General features: G+C 48.1%; 1 protein-coding gene across 5 annotated transcripts; it reads right to left on the reverse strand.

The window, feature by feature from the left end:
* Positions 1 to 173: 173 nt before the first annotated feature.
* Positions 174 to 22,529, reverse strand: AP2M1 (adaptor related protein complex 2 subunit mu 1). 5 transcript variants are annotated; one of them, XM_048954537.1, is made up of 12 exons: positions 22,427 to 22,475; positions 16,622 to 16,698; positions 13,927 to 14,038; positions 8,800 to 9,065; positions 8,571 to 8,653; positions 5,368 to 5,503; positions 5,135 to 5,276; positions 2,620 to 2,739; positions 2,188 to 2,323; positions 1,898 to 1,995; positions 1,642 to 1,753; positions 174 to 1,291 (listed from the first exon to the last, which is right to left on the reverse strand). In XM_048954537.1, the coding sequence occupies exons 3-12, from the start codon at positions 13,998 to 14,000 to the stop codon at positions 1,157 to 1,159; spliced, it is 1,302 nt and encodes a 433-aa protein (XP_048810494.1). In that variant the 5' UTR covers positions 14,001 to 14,038; positions 16,622 to 16,698; positions 22,427 to 22,475; the 3' UTR covers positions 174 to 1,156. The 5 variants fall into 5 exon arrangements, with proteins under 5 accessions (XP_048810494.1, XP_048810493.1, XP_048810490.1 ...); XM_048954536.1 differs by lacking the exon at positions 22,427 to 22,475 and adding an exon at positions 18,778 to 18,936; XM_048954533.1 differs by lacking the exon at positions 16,622 to 16,698 and having other exon boundaries at positions 22,427 to 22,529.
* Positions 22,530 to 22,717: the final 188 nt, after the last annotated feature.

Here is a 22,717-nt window from a genome sequence, read left to right on the forward strand (position 1 = left end):
ACCAGCAACGTTGGAAATAAGCCCTGGGAATGCTAGGAATACAGGCACTCCTCCTTCGTTTTACTTATCTACCCCTACAGCAGCCCAGAGCTGGGCAAGCTACAGAAGCACGGCCCCAGAGCACAGCCCACCTCTTGTACCACCACTCCTCCCACAGAGCAGCACAGGCAGCCTTCTCCGTTCTACATACTTTATTAGATTCAGAGCTGGACAAATCACAAAGTGTACAAAATGGAGACCACACTACCAGAAGCGGGACTGTGGGTAGCAGCAGCATTCCTATGGCCCAGAAGCATTTGGTAGAAGTGCGGAGAGGGCAGGCTGGGGCAGGGGGCTCTTAGTGCCAGTTGCATTTTAGATTCCAGAGGACAGACCCTGTTCACATCCTGACAGAGCTCAGCTGACCCACACCCCCCGGGATGGAGGTGGCCTTATTTCCAATTCATTTGGAAAGGAACAACTGGCTCGAGCCAGCAGTGGGTTGGGGTAAGTGCTCTATGGACCTGAAATGCTGTGCCACCCACATACACACCAGCAAGAGTCTAAACCCTCATCCTTGTTTGGTCACAAACCTTCCCAAAGCAGGACTCTATACTGAAGACTTTGCAAGAAATAAGAAGGCGGTAAGATCCAGGGAGCCCACCGCCTCCTGTGGCAGAAGCCCAACAAACTCACCACCTCAGGCATCCCAGACTGGCCAGCAACATCTACCACAACAGCAATAGCTAGTACAGAAGCCAGGGTAACTTCAACTCAGATTTGTCCAGTCTATGTTTAGGTCTATTCTACGAGTACATATGCACAAGAACTTCAAAAATACTAGGATATGATGCAAGTAGTGAGACACCAACAGAAGAGTAGTTTAATGGTGGACGTTCTCTAGAAAGATCACAAGAGGATGGGAGTTAGACTAGCCCTTCCCCACCCTGGGACAGGGAGCAGGAGGCTGACTGCACCCCTGCACACAACCTGATCCTGAACTTCAGTTGCAGCGCGGGTGGAAACTGAGCACAGGCAGGAGAGTCTGCTCCCAGGTGAGCCACGGGGTCAGCCGATCTGCGTAGAGGGGCCAGGCAGATGTTCTCTGAATGTACTTGAAGACTGAGGAGACGTGGAGGATGGCTTGGAGAAGAGGGAGCCTGCCAGCCCGCTGGGGCTAGCACCTGGTCTCATAGATGCCACTCCTGCCAATGTACCTCACCCATTTTATCACATCGTGGTCACTGTAGTTCAGCTTTGGCTCAAAGACTTTCAGATAACGCACCTTCAGCCCAGAGGGCGCAAATGGGACCTAATGAACAAAGGAAAGGCAGCAAATCAAGTTGGAACACGGCGATAAGATACTCTCCATACACAGCCACTGAGGACCTCTAGGCTAAGCATCCAGAAACTCAGAGCCTCAAAAACTCAGAACTCAAAGAGCCGCCCCTCCCCACACGCATGGTGACAGACCCCAGTGGCTATAAGGACAATATTCTTCCACTAGCTTTGACACCTGGCTGACCTCACGCTAGGCAGAGCTGCACAACGGCTGGGGACAGGGAGCACTCAGAGCTGTGCAGTTCCCAGGAGGCCAAAAGGGGCTGGGCTGACAAAGCCTCTCTAAGGTTAGCAGCACCTTGGAAGGAAACAGGGACTCACCTCAAAGTTCATGGAGATGGGGGGCCGAGCCCACTTCTTCTTGTCATTGGTGGGCAGCAGCTCAATCTCCGCACTGATCTGGGATTCCTTCATTCCAGCCATTCGTTTTATCCTACCAGAGAAAGCACAGAAGTGACAAGGTGCCCAAGGTAGTTCTCCATGACACGTGCTCGCTGCAGATGAAGACTGAGCAGACTGAACAGACTGCCTTCCCAGACCCTCCCCACACAGCACCCTGACCAGCATGCTCACTTACTTCCACACAATGGCATTCTCACTAGCCTTGTACTTTGCCTTCCCTTTCATGCAGATAACCTGCACTCCACTCGTATTGAGGGGTGTTGGGATCCGGACCTGGAAGGCAGAGGATAGAGAACAGAAATCATACTGTAGCACTGGCACTCTCTTCTTCCACAGCACAGCAGCACCACCACACATCCGTAAGCACTCAGTTCACTTCAGTCCTGTGCAAGTATGAAAACTCTTTTGTGAGGACAACACAGCAGGGGACAACAAGCAGAGAGACAGAATAGGCCCACAGCTTACCTCTATCTTCTGGGCCAGCAACGAAGGTTTGAAATTTGATTTGATCACCACCTTCACTTCCAGTTTGGTCCGACCCACCTCCCGCACCAGGGGGATCACACGGAAAGGCAGGATGATGTCCTTAGTGGTTCGGTATCTGCAGGTACAAAAGGAGGAGTCAAACTCCCTCAAGCTCTCAAATTATACCAACTTCCTAAAAAGACAGCCTCTGCACGCTGAGCATGCTAAGAAGCAAACAAAGAAAACCACACAGCTATGTTTCTACCGCATCTGTAAGATTAGAACTTACAGAACAATCTACAGATTGCACTTGGCGAAGAGAGAAGGCAAGCGTAGCATGGTCTAGTGCTCGAGGACTGCAAGTCTGCCCAAGAACAGCACCACTGCAGCAGCAAGCTGCCAATGCCAGCCTGGCCATCCCCCACACCGTACCTCATGAGCTCAAACTCTCCATCCGGTGGAATGAAGCTGATGCTCCTCTCAGAATCAAACTTGCTGAGCCTCACACACTGGTGGAAAGTGCAGTCATCGATGGCGATCGACTGTTTGCCACTAAAACACAAAACAGAGTTAAACAGCTGCAAGCTACAGCCCCTGTACCTTGGCACAGCTGAAGTTTGCTCAGGCAGAAACTATTCTACAGAGCGTGTTGCCATTGCAGGTGTCCAGGAAATGGGGAGGCAGGGAGAGATTTAGGGGACAGCAGCCTCCTGGCTCAGACTTCCCTTGCTTTACCACTAAAGTCATATTTCAAGGCAATTGCTTGAAACAATTCTCCCCCTCCTCTCCCCAAAGCTGAGACACTTCTGTTGCAGCCAGAGGAACACGATGCTCAGGTCTGCCTGCCAGCAGCACCTCGGTGCTGCAAGGGAACTCTGCTAGCCCAAGTCTTCTTGCAGCACAGTAACAAGAAAACACTTTCCTGTCCACAAAGCTATCCCACTGCCACAAGCTAGGAGATGCAAAGTTTAGGCTCTTCTTGTTTGGAAATCTCTGCAGAGCTGTTGATTTCTACACTACTAGCAAGTGATCTGATTCCAGAGGGAAGCCCTTGTTCTCAGGCCAGCACAATAATCAACTTGCTGAGGACTGTAACCTGTGCTATAGTATCTAATCTACCCAGCTATCATCTATGCATTTAGGTTCGCTAGTTTAGCCTGACAGCACTCAGCTTGTGTTGAATTCCAGTAGCTAGGAAGATATTCTCAGGGCTAGGTTCTACAATTAGCTAAGAGCTCATTTCATCTACTAAAAGGGACCATAAAAATGAGAATTTAGCTGGCAGCAGAAGAGGCAGAAGTACAGAGAAGTGCTGCAACACGGTGCTGTGATATCTAGGCTGCCTCAACTGCTACAAGCAACAGGGTGACTGTGCCAGTGTGCAGCCAGTATACATAACAGGCAGGTTCCTAAGAGCCACCATTACCTGCACAAGTGGGAAGCAGACGTACCCCAGGCTGACTGTCTGATCAGTTTACACAAGCCATTGGTGTAGCTTGTGCCTCACAAGTGGGAGTCAGTCGTTCCTGCTCTGTTGCCCAGTCAGCATCAGCAGACAAGTTCCTTGGTTTCTACAGAACACTGTAGGGAAAGCCACACTGCCTACTAGTGCCCAGGTCTCAGGCAGCATTAGTTGGGATGTGACACAGCCACATACCACAAGCCAGAAAGCAACTGGCAGCAGCTGCTCCTTTGGGTCACCTCTGCTAAATACTTCTAGACAGTGACATCTCCTGCCTGTTGCCTGCTGGAGGACCACGACTGGGCAGAACCACCCAGCAAGAATCCCTGCCTGTTCTGCTTCTGTAACTGAAGAAATTAGCACACTTATACGTGAAAGCACTCACAGCACAGGAACTCTAGGCAGTGCTGCTGACTCTTCAGAGGCCTACACAGGTATTTTACCTGGGGTATTCCCCCACCCACTTGAGGCTCATTCATTTTATTAGCTAGATTCAGTTACAAGAAAGACAGCTTAAAAGTGACAGTGAAGTGATAGCTCTTGGTTTGGTTCTGAGATAAAAGGCAAATAGCAGCTCAGCTGTTTATGGGAACCATCTAGGAAAGTGTCTGAGGTCTGAATTACATGCACAAGTCACACAAAGCAAGAGACAGGGAGAAGAGCAGAGTGCACACAGTTGAAGCAGATTATCTACCTTCCCAATTCACTGGGGGGGTCAGCAAAAAAACAAACAAACAAAAACAAAAAACAACAAACAAAATGACAAAAGAAACAGCTCAGTCAAAAATGGTTAGTGGGAGAAAAGTGAGTCCCTTTGCTTCCCCCTCTTTCCCTGCCCTCCTGTTCGAGAAGAAGGCATAAGACCCATCTTCAGCTCTAAGGTGCATGCTGACTGAGGCATATTTGGAAGGAAGGCAGCTGGGCTCCCAGAAGTGCTGAGTCTCCAGCCCATACAGCCTCCCATGTGACAGCAGCAGGCGCTTGCATATTATCTTGTCCACCATTCTGATTTATGAAAACAATCCGGGTGGAACAGGCTATTGTCAGAGTGGCTCCTTCGCTGTTCCTTGGGAAGGCTGGCTACAACCTATTAGAGGATTCTGTACTGACTACAGCTGCTAAAGACCAGCTCTGGGTTAATCCACCTTGAGAGAACATTTCCAGGTACAAAGAGCCCACACTTATCATTACGCTTGAATTTTAAAGATGACAGCCCAGAGCTGCTGTTGTACAGGCACGAAGTCAGTCACCCAAGACATGGAAGTCATTCCACATTCTCACACGAGTCCTGCTATACAAAAACCTTCTGATCTGGGCCCCTAAGTTCAGTAGCTCACATAGCAACAGACCTACTCACAGAAAAATCAGCAGTGATAGCTGAAGGGAAAAAAGGTAAGTTGCTTCTGTCAGATCAGATATGCTACCAAGCATTGCCCTCTTGAAAGAGTCCCAGGTGGCAAATACCTTTCACCACATGCCTCTCACCTTTTCCCCGTTTCATCCGCAGTCCCTTTGCCCTGTTTTTCAATGACAATCTTGTCATTCATGCCAAACTTGCACTCTGGCATCCCACTCAGGTAACTCTTCATCACCACTCTGCCAGAGACGTGGGCACTCAAAACCTGACCTGGAGTAGAAAAGAACACAGTTCAGGATACTTAAGCACTCAACAATTCCTCAAACCAGGAAAAAAAGACAGCTTAATAGCTCCCACTTACCTTGGGGGGACATCAAGAGGTTCACACTCTCCAGCACATCAAGGAAGAGTTCATTGCGACGATATTTGATCCCTTCACGTCTCCACCCAATCTGTCCAGTCACCTGGCTGGTGATCTGGGACTGCTCTTCCTTAGTCTGAAGGGAAAGAATCACACCTTAAGACTCTAGATAAACTGAAGGACTAAGAAAGCTTGCCATAAACCAAAAAGAAAGCACTTGCCATTTACAGTACACAAATACTTTTGGTAATAAAGATTTTAAGTGTAGTGACACACCTGACAGCATCACAAAAGCATTCCTCCCTCGGCACAGGAATCCTACACCAAACTAAACATTAGTCAGAGACAGCAGGAAAGCTGCTTCCATTGTTAGCTGCACGTTAGGCCACATTTCGGTGTGAGGAGTACTGGGCTAAACTGATGACATTCAAACCACACCTGACACATCAATCTATAAGTAAGAGAGACAGGGCAGTTTGCACCCTTACCCAACGTAAGACCCAAGGGCCATGAGGCAGCTGGTACCAATGACTGCAGCCATTATCATGCCATTTGGGACAACAGTTGTGCTCCAGCACTAGCCTAACACACACCTGACAGCATCTGTGCTCTAAGCCTCCTACGAGCATTAAGGAGTGTGCTGAGAGGCACCAGCAGGTTTCCTACCTGATGCTATAGGCGGGGTCCAATCACACGCAGAAAGTGAAGAAGTAGATGTAGAGCAGCAAGTGTGGTGTACACAGGGTTAGACAGGCAAGCAGGTCAATAGCAAGAGAAGGAGGAAGGGAGAAAGAGGCAGGTTAGGCTTAAGGCTACCTCAGGGCAGGAACAAAGCAGGCAAGCTCATTGCTAATTAGGTAGCAAGTCAGCACAAACAAGACAAGGAGCTTTAACCTCTAGCTCAGAAAGCACAGCAACCTTCCTAGCAGTGAAAAGTCTTTTCAGACACAGCCCATGACATACCACCCCAGTGCAAAGTAGGACAGAGGGAACGAGCCAAATACCACTCCCAGCAGTGGACTCCACTCCTAAAGCAAGCTGTGGATGTTTACCACGGCACAGATGCCTGATGTCAGGACATGGTACCCAGGGCTGCAGGCATCTTAATAAAACCCAGTTCTGTAAGAAGTTGTGTCCTTGTCGATCCGGCCTCTTCCACCAGAGTGGCAAGGTGGGTTCTTCCCCAGCAGCCTTGCACCGGGCCCACAGGGTGGCAGTACACAACCACAGTTTAAAGCCAGTGGTGGCTTTGTTCTCGCCAGGGTCGGTCACTCCTTGAGCAAACAGAGCCATTATCAGAACACTGACAAGGGAGAGTGTTCTGTACTCCACTGGGAGCTGCCTAGGCAAGTATTCAATGCAGTACGAAATACTTCTCCCCAGACCACCAGCTCTGGAAAGACCACTGTAACCACAAAACGTGGAGTATTCAATTCTTCACTGAAAAGGAAAAAAGCTGAGTTTAGAAATTCTGCCACAAATGCAGATTTTGTTCCTTTAAGTCAGCGGGCCAAGGAAAACATCATCATGAACTAAGCAGAGATAAAAGAGCACGGATAACAGATGACCTGGTCCCAGATTTTAGCCTGACCTATCTGTCAGAAATTGGCTGTATGTGAAAGAGGAATTTGAGGCTTGATGTGCCAGAGTAAATAGCAGACATGGAAACATGGAAAATTCCATTTCCATTGCTCCCCCTGAAATACTACGTCTGGAAAGGATTGCTTCTGCTCTTTTTGAGCTGGGATGCACAGAACTCCAACAGAGCAGATAGCTGCGGGCTGTGATTTATCAACAGCCATAGATCAGAACTCCTCTCTAAAGGGAAAACACCAAGCCTATTGTTGAGCAAGGTAAGGTGCCCTGGTAGTAATGTGCAAACAAAGGGCTTATAACAAAAACAGACAACAGCAAAATAAATAGGGAAGGAAGTGAGGGTGGTAGAGCTTTGCTAGGAACAGGAGCTGACTCAGCTGCCTTGAGTGCTGACCATCCAAAATGTCAGACTGCAAAAGGCCAAACAGATTTATGCTAGGGTTCTGAATAGGAGACTGGGACCGGATGCACTCACATCTGGCTACTGATACACACGTGCCCTCTTGCAAAACACTGCTCTTCTAGCAGAATATATGCTGCTCAGAGGCAGCTCCTCTCTCTTCCCCTCAGTTTCTTGAGATACTGAGTCTTACTTAGAAGACTAAAAGGAGTTCTTAGGAAGTCAGTGCTAATAAAATAAGCTAAAACAGAGCCTACAGAGTCTTTGACCTCTGCTTATCCTCAGTCACCAGGCAGCCTCCTGTTGAACACTTCATTTCTGCTTACACCTTGGGGCTGAAATTTCATACAGATCTACTTTGCAGACAGCTTCAGACTGACTTCCAGCTTCTCCTTGACTCACTTACTAAATAGATGATAGAACTGAGTATTAGGTTAAGTCCTCATTATGAGTCGCATGGCTCTGTCAGAAGAACAAACAAGCAATGTGCCCCAGGAGCACACGAAACAGTAACTACAGCAGTCCTTTTGTTTCACAGATGTTGAACATGAGTTGGGATGAGAAACCTAGTTTTGAGGAGTAATCTGCAGCAATAAGAGCTAGTTTGAAAAACATTCCCTCAACAGTCCAACTTGTGTCTTTTTCTCCTCAGGAGCAATTTATCTTCTAGCCTCGTGTAAGCTTTGCTGCAAGAATTACTATCGTAACAGATGTGCAGTGGAGAATCTCACCTCTAACACGAGAGATCCCAGACTGTAAGGATGCATCTTCAGCAACAGAGTAACATCACCTTCCTGACTGCCAGCAAGATCCAGAAGGCTGAAGAATGCTTCATTTCAAAGACAGGCACGAAAGCCTGATAGCTAAAAGCAGCAAAGACTTGCAGAGAACAGGCCTGCTCAGTGAGAGCCATGCACAGGACAGCTATTTCTAGTTCAGCAGGCAGATGTGTTTATCCTGTGTCAGAAGGTGACACAGATCAGTACTTGAAGGCAGTCATCATTTACAAGCGAGGGACTGTCACCACTCTAACACAGGGCCCTTCCTCTCACATCTCATCAGGTGTCAGCGTGGTGTTTCTCAAGTGACTCTGGCACCTGCACCCAGCACAGGTCAAACAGCTGGGTAGTTAGCTGCACTTTCTTGAACAAGTTTACAGAAGATTAGCCAGCAGAGCAATGCTGTACCCCAAAATCCCTCTGGTTACCTGACTCTTGATGCCTTGCTGAGTGATGAAGGTCTTCAGGGCCCCTGTTTCAGAGTTCTGAGGATAGCCAAAATCCAGGATTTCTACAAGAGAGTAAAAGACAATTAGCTCAGAGCAACCAGCCAGAAGCGCAAGAGACACGCCAACAACATCAACAACCGCAGTAAGGAAAGGGTTACAGAAGAACCAAGTGCAAAATCATACAGCAAGCTGAAGGGAAACATCTCACCGTCCAGCAGCTCATAGATCAGCACGAAGTTGTTCTTTATGTTTTCTTCACTGATCTTTCCGAAGTAAGCAGTCATCACGTCACACATCTTGTACAGAAACTCAAACACCATGGCAGCGTTGACGTTCTGCTTGGTGACAGCAGCCAGCCAGATGTTGGAGCGTTTGACGTGGAAGAAACTCGTGCGGGCGATGTTGGTGACCGGCGAGCGGACCTGCTGCCGCGCGTGGATGACATTGACGCGGAAGGCGTCCACGGCATTGCGCCTACGAGGCCAAAGACAAGTCACCACCACGTGCACAGAAACAGGCAGCTGCACAGCTCTGCGTACGTGAATACAGTCAGACATCGAGCTAACGCACCCAGCTTACTCTGGATAAGTCCTGGGGATGTCACAGCCGACAGGGACAAACGAAGGCTCTGAGCAGAGTTGGATGTTAAAACTCTGTATGGACTCGAGGAAATAAAGCTAGTGGTCTCTGCAGTTTTGTATGACAATTCTAATTGCAGGCAGAAAGAGAAGCTAACCCCATCTGGAGTTAGATGGCAGAGAAAACCTTCCTTCTGCTTATTTTGCTGATCAATTACCATAGCCAAGAATGAACACTAAAAAAGGCTGTGGCTCAAAGAAGAGTCTGGTTTTGACCGGGCTACTTAGTATCTAATCTGCACGCCTAGGCCTTCACACTCTTGCCCCAAAACAAAGCTGCAGTCTCCCCTGATAGGACAGTTCCCCCAGATACACCTCTGAGTTCAAAAAACCAGGATAGCTGCCCAGGTCACCCAATAGATGTCAGTGCCTGCACACACCACAAAGGGCAATTTTAATTCTCAGATTCATCTCACCTCCACATCCCAGGTACCATGGAGGGCAGGCTGAAAGCAGCAAGCAGGATTAGGAACGTTTCTGACTTCCCAGTTACGTGTCCTTTCTAGCCTGCTATGCCTCAGAGCAGGTCTCTTGCAGACAGCAGCAGCACTGCATTATGTGCACTGGAAGATCCAGTACTTGTGATGGGAAGGAGCCCAGCACAGTGCAGAAAAGGTGCTGTGCAAGTTTCCCCCAGCCACTAACATTGTTAATCTGAGCTAGCTTCACTATACACCACCGACAGGGAACAAATCAGTCCCAGCTAAACATGGATGTCTGCATGATACTCTGGATGTCAGCTTTCCCACACTATAGAGTTTTTTCATCCTGTAGCTACAAGTCAGGATAAGCTCCCCAAACTAAGTCAAAATCCACTAATTTTAAGAACATTGGAAGGAAGTCTGAGGGCTTCATGTAACAGGACAGACTTAAAAGCAGTAGTCCACATACCAAGCCAAGACACATCTAGTGCTTTATTACTCATATCCTTCCTTTAGATTACGTAGTACAACAGGGGCTCTCCTCACTGCAGTGTCAAGGGCATGGTACCAATTACCCACACCATGTTTGAGAGCAGACAGCAGTAACACCCTTGCAAGCAAGGCTGCACGCAAATGCTCATCACAGTCCAGCAGGCAGTTCCAACTTTGAAAACAAAGGATATTCAGAAGAACATACATTATCATAGTAGGTATTCTTTCCTAGCAGAAGCCTCTTCAGTAAACACTCTCCCTTGTATGCAAAATTCTGGTGTTCAAATATCTCCCAGGCTTTACAGCTCCAGAAGGCTTGTAAATTTGATTTAAATTAGTATCTGCTTCCCTCCCCTCCCTTACCCCCCCACAAGAAAGTAGTTAACCTACTGTAGAACAAGATCTAGAAGTCCCATTCCTCCCCTCCAGTAAGCTTTTCAAGGAAAGTTCTGCTTTCTCTGAGTGGCAGCCCTCCCAGCCTCAGGTCCTAGCCCACTAGCATTAGTGCCAGAACCAGCAGTCAGACTGGTGTGTGCTACAGGAGAAGCCTCGGGTCAATGAAGCTTCTCTAGCACACTGACTGCCCACTGCAATGCCAGTCATGGCCTACCACGCGTCTCTTACCTATTGCTACAGCAGCCAATGAGATGGGATGGACAGAAATGGCGCCAGCGGAGAAAGGAGGAGTGACAGCAACAAGAGAAAGGGTTAGAAACACACACACAAGGCACAATGAATCCAAAGAGATAAGGAGAGACCAAACAGCACCCCCTCCCCCTGGGCACAGAAGGCCTAGGAAGTACTGGCTGGGAAGTAACAAGCTGTGGCAGCAACAAAGCCCTCGCATGGCACAACACAGACATGCCATGGTCAGACTGCCAGTGTCACAGACTGGCGTTTGGTTGGATTTCAGGACTAATGGGGCCTTTAGTCCACGTCACATCTCAGATATCTAGGCTGCTCTGCTACCATGGGGCATGCCTCAGTAGGAAAAAAAGGAGAAAAAAAAAGAAGTGAACCCTCAGTGTGAGGCACAGCCTAGAGATCACAGAGTCCCAGGTTTCCTTTTTCTGGTGTGCCTCATAACAGCTGCAGTCTGAGCGGGCATTGCTATGGCAGTGCTCTCATTGGAAGCTGTTTGGGTTGATGCCTCCTGGGTTGGTCCAGCCACCAGGAAACACAGTGAGTTAGACAGAGCTTGGAGCACATCTGGAGAGATACAGCTCAGATTCAGACACTGCTCCATCCAGCTTGCACTTTTTCCTTAAGGATCAAGAGCCATGAAGCAGAAATGATGTATTAGAAGCTCAGAAACCAAATTCCTGTTTAAAGTGCATGCAGTTTGTCATGTAAGCTGCTCAATTTCAAATGGCTTTTTTTTTTTTTTTAAATCAAATAGCTGCATTTTTAAAAGCAGGTGAGTTCTCCCAGAGACAATGTCACTGAGAATCAAGACGTTTATGGTCACAATAGAGCCCTCCATGGTATCCTGAATTAAATGCATGGCACTTTGCTCATATTTTTAAGAGGCTGTTCATGCATGCAACTAGCTGCTGCACAGATAGATGCACTACATGCACTGAAGCCATTCTCCTAAGCTGCAAGCAAAGAAAGCCCAAATTCTGTGGGGACTGTTTTCTGCCTATATCAAAGTCAAGGGAAGGACTTCTTTGACTGCCACTTTGCTCATTTGAGCTAGAATGTGCTTATTTAGACCCTTTAACTACGCAATGGGAGATGCTCTCATTACCATGGATAGCTTTTCATCTCTCCCAGCACACAGGCTGAGGCTTCAGAACATCAAAGGCAAGTGCCAAGACCAGGGAGTCTTACAGGTCACTCACTCCGTACCCCTATGAAGATGACAGCAGCTCTGCCTATGTCCCATTCAACCTACCTCCCTGCAAGCCAGATGGGCTCAACTCCCTGCAATTCAGATCCATCAATTAAGAATTAAAAGACTGAAGCATTGTAGAAATCTATCAGATGCTTGCCTTAGAGACAAACTTCCACAGAGGAGAGCATAAGCTCTCCCTCTGAAGGTGAGGTAGGGCACTTAAAAGCTTCCAAGTATGCCTGGTACTGATGTTCACATTCAGAAGAGGAAATAGTGGATATCCAACTTCACTTGCTTGTTGTAGAGCTCTGATACTGTTACTTGGTAGCAAAGTAAGACAAGTGATAATTGTTCTAAGAGCACTTGCTTTTATAAGGTTATGAACCTAAAAGTCACAAACTGGGTTTGAAGGCCAGTTTCAGGAGTCCAACACCTGAAGGAATAAGCTCAGTTAACAGCCAGCTCCATCTCCACCTGAGTCACAAGACTGACACTAAGACACTTCCACAAAAATTGAATGAAAGATTCACTGAAAGCAACACTAACTCCTAAAGTTCTAGAGAACATTCGGATCTTTTGGGCACCTATAACTGAAAGAAAAAGATAAGACTGGGTCAGGTAGGAAATCCAATTTTCTAGTTTTGCCCCACCAGATATGTAATAAAGTACTTCTTATTAAGTCACTCCAGAGGGAGAACAAGCCAAGACAAAAGTTGTGGAAGATCACTACATTGAAATATTTAACTCTTCAGCTTAAACTTAGAGGGACAGGATGCCTTTTAAATTAAAAGTGTCAGTTCAAGTACAGAGCAATCAAAGTGCTTTAAGTTTGCAAGCCACAGAAAACCCAAGACCTCACTGCCAGGAACTGCAGCAACAGTGCCTCTAGCCCCACATACAGCACATTCTCAAAATTCATCAATAATCCAACCTACCTTCATTCAGTCACCAAAATACCCATTAATTAGGGGAACCTCACAGATCTGGTACAGGAATTGCTCTGAGGAGCTTCAGCCAACAGACTGGCAACAGACTGTTAGAGTTAACACAGCAGAGACAGAAGCTCCATAGCCAGCAGTTCTCTGCTTCAGCAGTACCAACGTTCCTTGGCTCAGCTCTGTGGAAGATTTGAGGTAGTTTGGCCATATTTTGAACTGCTACCTTGCTCTGCTTCAGTCAGCTTAGAACAAGTCAAGAGATGCTTAAAGCTCACTAGGTGAAGCCTTATTACAGATACCACTGACCACTACTGTCCCATCAGTGAAACTACAGAACCCTTCAGGAGCTACTTTTACTCAGCTTTAACCTCCACTAGACAATTCATACCCTGAAAGGAACCTAAGTGAGCAATGTCAGCCCTTACGTGAAGCGCAGTGACGTATCTACGCTTACTGAAGTGTTTCAGAGCTTCCCACAGCTTTAGTTACCTGATGCACACCAGGCTGGCATAGAATTGGGGCACAGAACATTAGAGCACAAGGGTGGCTACTATGAAACTGCTGATAGCATCAAAGTGCCAAAGACCAGAGGCAGTCTTCTGCCTGCACTCAGTACTGGACACCTGAGCTGGAAACTCACTCAGAGCCCTGGTTACAGCGCATGGCAGACAGTTCCCACATTGCTCCTCCCTTAATGTTTTAACAACTACAGTGAGGCGGGCAGACTCCTGCAATGGCAGCCTATGTTGTTGAAGCACTTGGACTAACAGCCACGTCTCTAAATACAGAAAGAAGTCCTAGCTTTGCCTGCAGGTTATCCTTTACTGCCATTGGCAGGTGATCTGGGCTTAGTAAGCTCAGCTATTTCAGAACTAGGCCTAGAGCAGCAAGTTGAGTTGCAGTCTTACATGCATGCACAGCTAATGCAGAACAAAGCAGCTCTAGGTTGTTGTCTTCACCAAAGTTAGACAGAAGTGCAAAGAGCAAGGATGCAATGGAAGCACTTACCCAATGTCATCCCGGTAGACTCGAGAGATTAAAACCTCTCCTTTATGATTATAGATGAATAAGCCTCCAATCATGATGGAACTTTAATCTTCTCTTCCCATGTTGGTTAAACCTGGAGCAAGAGAGCACACATGTTAGGTTGCACGATGACAAACAGCAGGGTCTGGAACCACAAGCAAGCCAGACTCTTTATTTCTACTACAAAGCATGCATCCCTGCAGTGGAGATACAAATTACATCACTGTACAGCAGGGAGATCTTCGCAGCAAGTACACATTGGTTTAATCATTGCTTGCCCAGGAAGACTGCTTAACTTTGAAGAGATAACAGATTCCACAGCAGCAGCCACTGATCTCGTTGCTCCAGTTGCAGGACAAGACGCAATCAAGCTCCTAGAAAGATTTTTCTAACCGTTCAGTTTTGCAGATTATTTAAGCAGCATCCTGACCAAGTTCCACACACCCCTGCTTGGGATCACAGCTGCCCCATAGGATAGGCTGTCTTAGTACCTACAAAAAAGCTAGCAGTTGTCTAAAAAGCTTACCTGGCTAATGACAATGGCTTGTTCAGAGTCTTGCTTATCCATAAGCTAGCAACACTGCACATCAAGACCGTAAGTAGTATGCTACTTCAATAAAGCAAAAGGTGATAGGGAACTGTCACAATGCACGTGGAGTCTATGTGCTGCTCCAACTGCTTTCACAGCTTAGAATTGGTATCTTGAGCTTGGGTTCTTGGACTTAATTTCTAAAAGCATCAGCAACTTGCCCTCAAGATAGACAGATGCAGTACAAACTATGATGAGCAGAGGAGTCACTCAAACTAAGCTACAGAATACTATGATTTAGCAGTGTTACAGCCTTTCCTGCACCTTAGCAGCAGTGCTGAATAACATCTGTGAGTTTTGCTTCAGAGTCAAAACATAGTCTGCACAACAAGCCATGAGAGCAGATCTCAGTCACGAGACACTTCAAGCAGGGGTGGTGCCTGAAGTGACCCTCTCAAACTGCTAACCTTCTCTTTCTGTAGATTGCTTTAAGGAGATCTGCATAGCCAGTACACCCAACAAAAGCAAACAGCCTCTTTTTCTTCCTCTCCAAAGCGCAGTTACTTTACCAGAGCCATTCCTGTAGTCATACACACTCCCACTTCACCTCAGCCCCAGGCACAATGCCCACTCACACACGTGGCTGCTTTGCTCAGCCCAGGGAAGAGCACTGCACACGTGACAGGGCAGGTCATGTAACCAGGCCTTGGGACAATCACCTAGAACAGGAGATAACCAACCATGCCCACACTGCTGTTTGGGAGATTAGCCTCCACCCACTTGTCTGGGGTGGGTGGAAAGGATAGGGAGGGTGAGCCTAGAAACAGATGCTGAGGGCAAACTGATACTGTTTGTTCAGGAACAGCAAAAATGAAGTCAAAATGACCTTGTCTCAGATAGTCTCAAAGGTCAGAGAAACAGAACACAAAAGCAATGAACACATCAAACTAGAAGGGCCTCCAGTGCAAAAGCCTGCAGTATTAAGAGGATCTTCTAACTCTTACATTTAAGAAAATAAAGGAGCTACTTGATGGGACTGTAGCTGCGAGTTCTGTCCTAAAACAAGATATATATATATATAATAGTGAATAACTACTTCTACTTTCAGAAAGAAATGCTTGAACTTCAACACTTTCAGCACCCCAATTAGCTCTCAGAGAGCCATACTACACGTACTTTTCCACTATTGGTGTTCAGCTTCACAAGGAAAGAAAATATTTTTTAAATTACCTCTCAAATCAAAACAGTGAGAAAGACAGAAGAGCTCTCAAGGCTCACACATGGCTTTTACTCAACACACCCTGCTGGCTGCATCCCTGGCTACTAAGACTGCCTCCTGCCACTTGTCAGTGGCTTCATGTGGCACTGACATCAACATTCATTCCAGATAAGAGACAATGATCTCCTTTCAGGCTGCTGCAGCGCTGACTTCCACTCTGGGTATGTATCATTGCTCCCAAAAGTGATGCAGAGTTCTCACATCCTCTTTCAGACCTGTACAGAAGAGTCTCCTAGAAGCTTATGCAACTGGTCAAAGCTGGATCATATGAATCCTACAAACCCTTTCCAGAAGATTCCTAGAAAGCACATCCTAGTCTTAAATATAATCTCCCTCTTGGGCTTTAATGCTGCTTAAGTTATTTGTTCCACTATTTTTAGCAGAAAGGAAACATCTGCTTTGATGAGCAACAGGATCAGCACATACAAGACAATGCATCTTGCTAGCATGGCAAGCCAAGTACTTTCTGAAAAAAAGTATGAATGTTCACTACTGTGCTAAGAACACACAGGAGATCGCTGATGAAGCTTCCTGTTGGAAACCAGAAGCCTTCTCTTGGGGAAATCTAGGTGTTTTAGATGTTTACTGAGATAAGGAGGCCATCCCTTCTCCTACGTTAGATGAGAACACACTCTGCAATAGTTTCACTTAAGTTATGAAGTTAAACATCAGCATTTTTAACTGCACTGCAGTCCCAGGCAGCGGAGTCAACTGCTTGCCTGTACTTAGAATAGGCGCCTTAGAGGACGAGCAGATACAGTGTTACACAAACATTCTCAGTCTTTAAAAATCCCTCCAAGCCATTCCCGACTTTGCAGATCTTCTCCACTGCCTTCAATCAACTCTTTCCCAGAAAGCCATTTTCCTACCTAACTCAGTTCCTCTTGACAAGGAAGCTGCTCCATGCTTTGGTCTTTCTCAGCGCTTCCCTCTGAATGTTTTCCTTCTGGAAGGAAACTCAAAACCACAGAAGTTATTCAGGATGTCAGCAAACCATGGCACAGACAATATCATCACTCTGCTTTGATCTGTTTTCTTGGTGGTTCATAGAGTTTGGCTTCCTAAAACAAACAAAAAGCAAACACCCAGCAGATCACACCAAATTCAGTCTTCAGGATGGTGGATCACACTGCAGGTAAAGCTAGAAGTACCTCAACTCCCTAACCTTCCTACTTCCTCTATGTATCATTATACCTTTTATAAAGTGGAACACTAAATTCAGGGTGCAAGTCCCACCACTGCCTGTCATCCTCACCTACTTCACTCTTCCTTCTCCAAATAGCTTCACATCTGCACACTGTACTTTTTGAAAGAAAACAGGATCACTCTTACTGCAAATCCTCACTTGCTATCAAAGAGGAGCACGCAGAGAGATTTGTTCCCAATCAGCTGATGCACATTAGCTGTGCTATACAGGCAACACGACCAGGCATTGAAGAATTCTGTGCTGTGAATCCCTGGCTAATGTTTCACTTACTACAGGTGCAGCCAAAGAATCAGGACTGCTCTGCCAGGAGGCTTGCTATTTTTCTTTCATTTTGGTGCAATGGAGCCGTTCCTTCACAGTGTGCTCACGGTGGAAGCTCAGAAGCACTGAGCACACCCCAGCACCACCACTTTTCCTGGTCAGATCGGTGCCCATACTCCCTCTCCACTACAACGACTTCCATCAGCTCAGATCTGCACAGCTGGGAAACTCAAGAGGTGGAATGACTGGCCCAAGGACATATGAACAGATGAGAAGCAAGCGACACAAAGAGCACCATGCAAGAGAAGTTGCTTAAAGCCTAACAAAGAGAACGGCTCTTAAAGACTACAATGGCCCTCCTTGAAGCAGTTGCAGTGAAAATAAGCTCGCTTTGTTTTGATCCTCTCCTTTGAGCTTCAGAACAAGCTTCCGAGATACTTGTTTCAACTGTTTCAAGGTTACTGTAACGAAGGAGTTTAGCGCTGCACTTCTGACCCACGAAGATCTTCCACCCCTTCTTAAATAATGAGCAAGTTTCATTTCCAAAGCTGATGTGAAAAGCAGCAGCCTGCCACGGTTAAGAACTGCAGGGAACAGCACTCAGATTAATTTGTAACTGACATTCAGTGACTCAGGGCTGTTGAAATCAGAACGCCCCAGAACAAGAAATCCACCACTGGAGATGGGTTCATTGGCTCGCAGTGCTTGGCAACGTGACTCAGAAAGCTCCCAGTAACTGCATTGCTCAATCGGCTCCAGTGACTCATTCTGCCCCTCTCCACAGCCAGCCCTTCGGAGGGAGGTTGTGCTGCATTGTTTTTGAGTTTCCTCGGGCTAACAGCTCATTGCAAGGCAGCTGAAGAGCAAAGCCCAGCGCTTCTTTGACTGTTTCCAAGTGCCTGCAAGCCAAGGCGACTAGCTGAAGCCTCTGGCTTAACGGTCTGTCAACCACATTTTCAGAGCCACGTTCCTTCTGTTTCACAAGCTTGAACATACGGCAACCCACTCCACACTGCTAGTTACCACGTTATTTTTCTGGTTATAACATAGACGGGTTTATTTTGGTCAAGGTGCAGAGGAGATCCATCTGAATACTGAATTTGCACCAGCTGGTGACTAATCAGATGGATTTAGAACAACAGTCCTCTTCCAACAGAGCCCTGTTTCTCCAAGCAGCTAACGGCTGGGGCTGGAGATCTGACTGAATGCTGTTCCTACAAATACCTACGGCCAGTTTGCTTCCTGCCCTGCTGCCAAGTGCTCACATTCCAATACGTTTCTATTCCAGACCATAAATAGAAGGCTGAAGCATCCTGAAGAGCATCAGAGCCGGACCACATACTTACATGCACTTACAAACCCACCGGAGTCAAGGCTGTGTGGAAATGCCTTAAGGGAACCTTAGTAGCAAAGTTACCATCTTAAAAGCCTGCTACAAAAAGCAGTAAGTACAAAAGCAGACCGCTGGGATGTGGATTTAAATGCATGTCAGACCTATGCCAGGAGTTCCTTTAAAAGCCAGACGTTGCCCTTTCACACCTACATTGTGCCACACACCTGGAATGCAGCTCGGTGCAGCAGCATCCTGATGCCAGGCTGTCAGTAGCTTCAATTCTGAGGTGCAACACGTGGCCGGCCTGGGAGCTGCCCATGGACACGAGGCACTAACTGCAGCTTCCGCACCAGAAGAAAAACACCTTTCTGCAGCTGCCCGTTCTTTAGGGAAGGAAAGACAAAGCTGAATTTCAGCCTGAACCCTGGATGCACACAGACATTCAAACGAGTGATTTTCTCCAAAACTGATGTCCCATAGCCTGAAGTCTTCCACGCGACACCATTTAGAACAGCACCAGCTTCAGCCAACAGGACAGACGTCACAACGTTGTCACCTGACTTCTGAAAGTGCGTGCACAGAACTGAGCACAAAAAAAGCTGACCTGCTCAAACTCATTGCTCAGGAAAAACAACAAACTGCTACTCAGTTTCCTACAGCAGGATATTTCTCCCAGGTAAGAGGTGCTTGTTCTAGCCCTAAAAGAACAAGGCACTGCCTGGAAGAAACCTATCAACAGCAATGTGCCAACATTACGAGTGGTGGAACAAACATAAAAACTGAGAATATAAGCAATTTTCATTCAGGAAAAGATGTGGTTGTCTATAAGCCTCCAAAACAGCTTCTCAGAGCCCCCCCAGCACAGTCAGCAATCTGCTGCTGCAGCGTAGGTCTGTGCAGCAAAACCCTTAAGTGCCCTCTGAAAAGGCACAGAGCTAACGGCAGCCAAAGAGTAAGTGCTCAGGAGCAGCCTGACAGTAGGACAGCTCTCATACTGCAGCTACAGTTTCTCACTACCAGCCAAGCACCAGCAGCCTCAGAATTTGGAAAGCTCGGTAGCTCTGTGATCACACGAGTGTGTTCATCCACTGATTTTAAAAGACAGCTTTAGGAACTGCTGTATTTCACTAAGTCAGCTGTGAATTTGCCACTCTTGCTACAGTGAGATATCTCCGGAAAAAAAGAGGCTTAGCACTACAGGTATGAAAATGAGCTTGCTACATGGCCTGCTTAATTACCTTCCACTCAGCCACTGACAGAGCAAACCACTGAAGCCTGACCAACAGATCTATGTGGACTTCTGCACACCTGCAGACAAGCCCACGTCTTGGAGCAGGGCTGTGGCTGATAAGCTGTGAGCATCATGAAGGTTCCTGCGTCATCAAGGACAGTGGATGAATAGCGTGAAACAATCAGCAGCAAGCTCAGGAACCAGCTACTCTGGGATCATCACTGCTATTAAAGGGCTAGGAGTTTCCTCGCAGCACTGACATCACCTTGAATGAAAAGAGGAGTGTTCATTACGTACAGAGTCCATCTTGGAAGCAGCAACCACAGATCCGTCAATAAGCTGGCAGAGAGCAACCAACCCATTTAGTAGTCTATTAAAAGAAAGTTTGGGTTCTGACTTAACAGTAAGTAAGACTTCTGTGCATTAATGAGCTTATCCAGCTAAGCAGTTCGAGGTACATTAGCCGCTGGAGCTCTCATCCAGGAAGAAGCCAGGAGAGGTACTGCAGCTCTCACAGGACCAAGGGCAAACCCACTGTAACGGTTTCTGCATTCCAGCAGTCGCTATGATCTTGGACAAATGACAGCAGTAGAAGCAGGAGGCAGATTAGTCAGGCTGCTCTGGCAAACAAGCTATTTAGGAAACTAGTCTTTTCAAGCTAGCACTAGCTGTTATCAAACCCAAAGGCTTAAGGCTTACCTCAATGTCATCACGCACCAGCTAATCCGAGAACCTAAGCTTTGCTTAGAGTGATGCATTAGCCACTGTCCAGGAGGCCATGGGCCACACCTGGTTTTAAAGAAGAGTAGCTGCAATCCTGGGGAAGACAGGCTTCGTAATTTAATTAAGACACACATCGTGAGCTAAAGAGCTCCAGAGATAAGCCCGTCGGTTTCAGAGGAGCCGTTCCTATTTTAAACCCAATCCCATAAATCCCCACAGCCAGTGGGCAGGAAGAGAAGCACGTTGAACTCTTAGCAGGCTCCCCTCCTACAGCCTGTCTCTGCGTGCCGTGCTGCACGCCACCAGCCTAGGGGGGAACGAGAGCAGTCCTGATGCAGGGAAACACGACAGGCTCCATTATTCAAGCACCATGCACCCCCTCCACCTTAAAACACATTCACAGCTTTTAACTGTACAAGCTCAGGAAACTGATGCAAGACACCGCGCTGCACTAGATAGCTTCATCTTACCTCTGCACCAAGAAGTAATGAAGCCAAGAAAAGTTTAACCAGGGTCACGTGAAGTGACGAATAAAGGCTTTGCTCTCCATCAAAAAACAAACAAAAAGGACACACAAACCCTGAGATACTGTCAAGCCCCAGAAAGAATCTGCTGTTCTCTCTGCTTCAAAAAACTGCAGGTATAATCCTTTGAACCCTCAAGACTCAACTGTTCAAAGACTAGGAATGTGCTGTCTTAAAAGAGGGGAGAAGCCAGCCACAATATCCTTCAGAGACATCACAAATGGCTGGAAGAAAATATGGCCCATCTTCAGCCCAAAGAATGCCGGGTATCTTTGTCACTAGATGTCAGTAACATGGCACTGCCTACAGAAGAGGAACGATGTCCCTGCTCTGACAGGGAAAATATGGAAGTAGGCAGCTTGGCAGCGCCTCATCAGACTGGAGATTGTCCCTGCGAGCAACTCACTGGAACAAGTCTAGCTTTTACAACAAAAAAGCAGTTACTGCAGTTCTGATGGCATTCATGCTAATGCTGCCCAACAAGACTCACACACCCGCATAAGCCTAAGCGTGGACACAAATCTAACACAACCAGGCTCTGAGCCACTGAAGCCACTCAGATGTGCTTATCTAGGAAAGTTCCAGGCTCAGATTCTGGAAGCCTTAGGCTAAATCTTCATGGTAGCTTTGTCATCCTGGAGTGGGGAGAAAGCAGATCTTGAGACCACACAGCCGACAGGCAGAGTCGTTTCCCAGTGGGGACAGCAGTCAGCTGCACCGAGCAACAAACAAGGCTGCGTTTCCTGCAGCTCTGCAGGATCCAAAGCCCGGCCCGGGGAAGGAAGGAAGAGGAAACGCATCCATAGGAGCTGCTGGATAGGGGCCCACTTTATGCTTCGGCACAGCATCAGCAGAGCCGCTCTGCGTCTCAGCAGGTTTCCCATAGGGGAAGCCGAAGCTGACAAGCCGCAGCCAAGCTAACTTACGTCCCAGCAGCGGCGCAGATGAACGATTCCCGGGAAGTTCCTGCCGATCCGATTAGAGGACCTTTGCTCGGGCTGACCCGGCACGTAGCCGGAGCCCTTCCCCACGCTCCGCGTGCCACAACGATCCCACCCGAGGCCCCGCGGCCACCGCTTCGGCCCCGCCGCTAAAACAAACGGCCGAGCCCGGAGCGCATCGCACCCCGTCCGCAGGGCCGAGAAAAGCCCTGCCGCATAGCCCGGCTCGCAGCCCTGCCGTTCCGCGCGGCGCGGCCCGCCGTCACCCCTAGCGCTGAGGGGAGGCGGCCCGGCGCTGTCACAGCCGCACCGCGGAGGGCCGCGGACCCCCGGCCCCGAGGTAACCGACGCCCAGCCGAGCCCCGGCCGGCCCCCAACCCAGCGCGGGGACGCAGTCCCACCACTGCGCGGGGAGGAAAAGCGGGCCACCCGGCCCCGGCGCGGAACGCCTCACCTGCCGCCGCCCGCCGCCGCTCGCCGCCCAGCGCCCAAGATGGCGGCTGCCGCCCCCCCTTCCCTCAGCGCCCCCCCTATCACTGCAGAGCCGCCGCCGCGCATGCCCCGCCCACGCCCCGCTGGCAGTGCGCAAGCGTCAAGAGCGGAGGAGGGGCTTGGCGGCTGGGGCGCGGGAAGGGCTGAGCCGCGCGGTGCATGCTGGGAGCTGTAGTCCTGCGGCGCGGGAAACCGCTGGGAGTTGTAGTTCGGGGGGGGAGGGGGAAGGTTGCAGATAGCCGTTAGGCCTGTG

The sequence above is a fragment of the Lagopus muta genome, chromosome 9 (genome assembly GCF_023343835.1).
Source record: "Lagopus muta isolate bLagMut1 chromosome 9, bLagMut1 primary, whole genome shotgun sequence".
Classification (NCBI taxonomy): domain Eukaryota; kingdom Metazoa; phylum Chordata; class Aves; order Galliformes; family Phasianidae; genus Lagopus; species Lagopus muta.

Coding starts and splice junctions, on each gene's coding strand:
- AP2M1 (XM_048954533.1), bottom strand. CDS start 14,000: ATGATTGGAGGCTTATTCATCTATAATCATAAAGGAGAGGTTTTAATC. Junction 5,277..5,367: donor CCTCTTGATGTCCCCCCAAG/GTAAGTGGGAGC, acceptor TTTCTACTCCAG/GTCAGGTTTTGAGTGCCCAC. Junction 1,292..1,641: donor CCATCTCCATGAACTTTGAG/GTGAGTCCCTGT, acceptor TTTGTTCATTAG/GTCCCATTTGCGCCCTCTGG.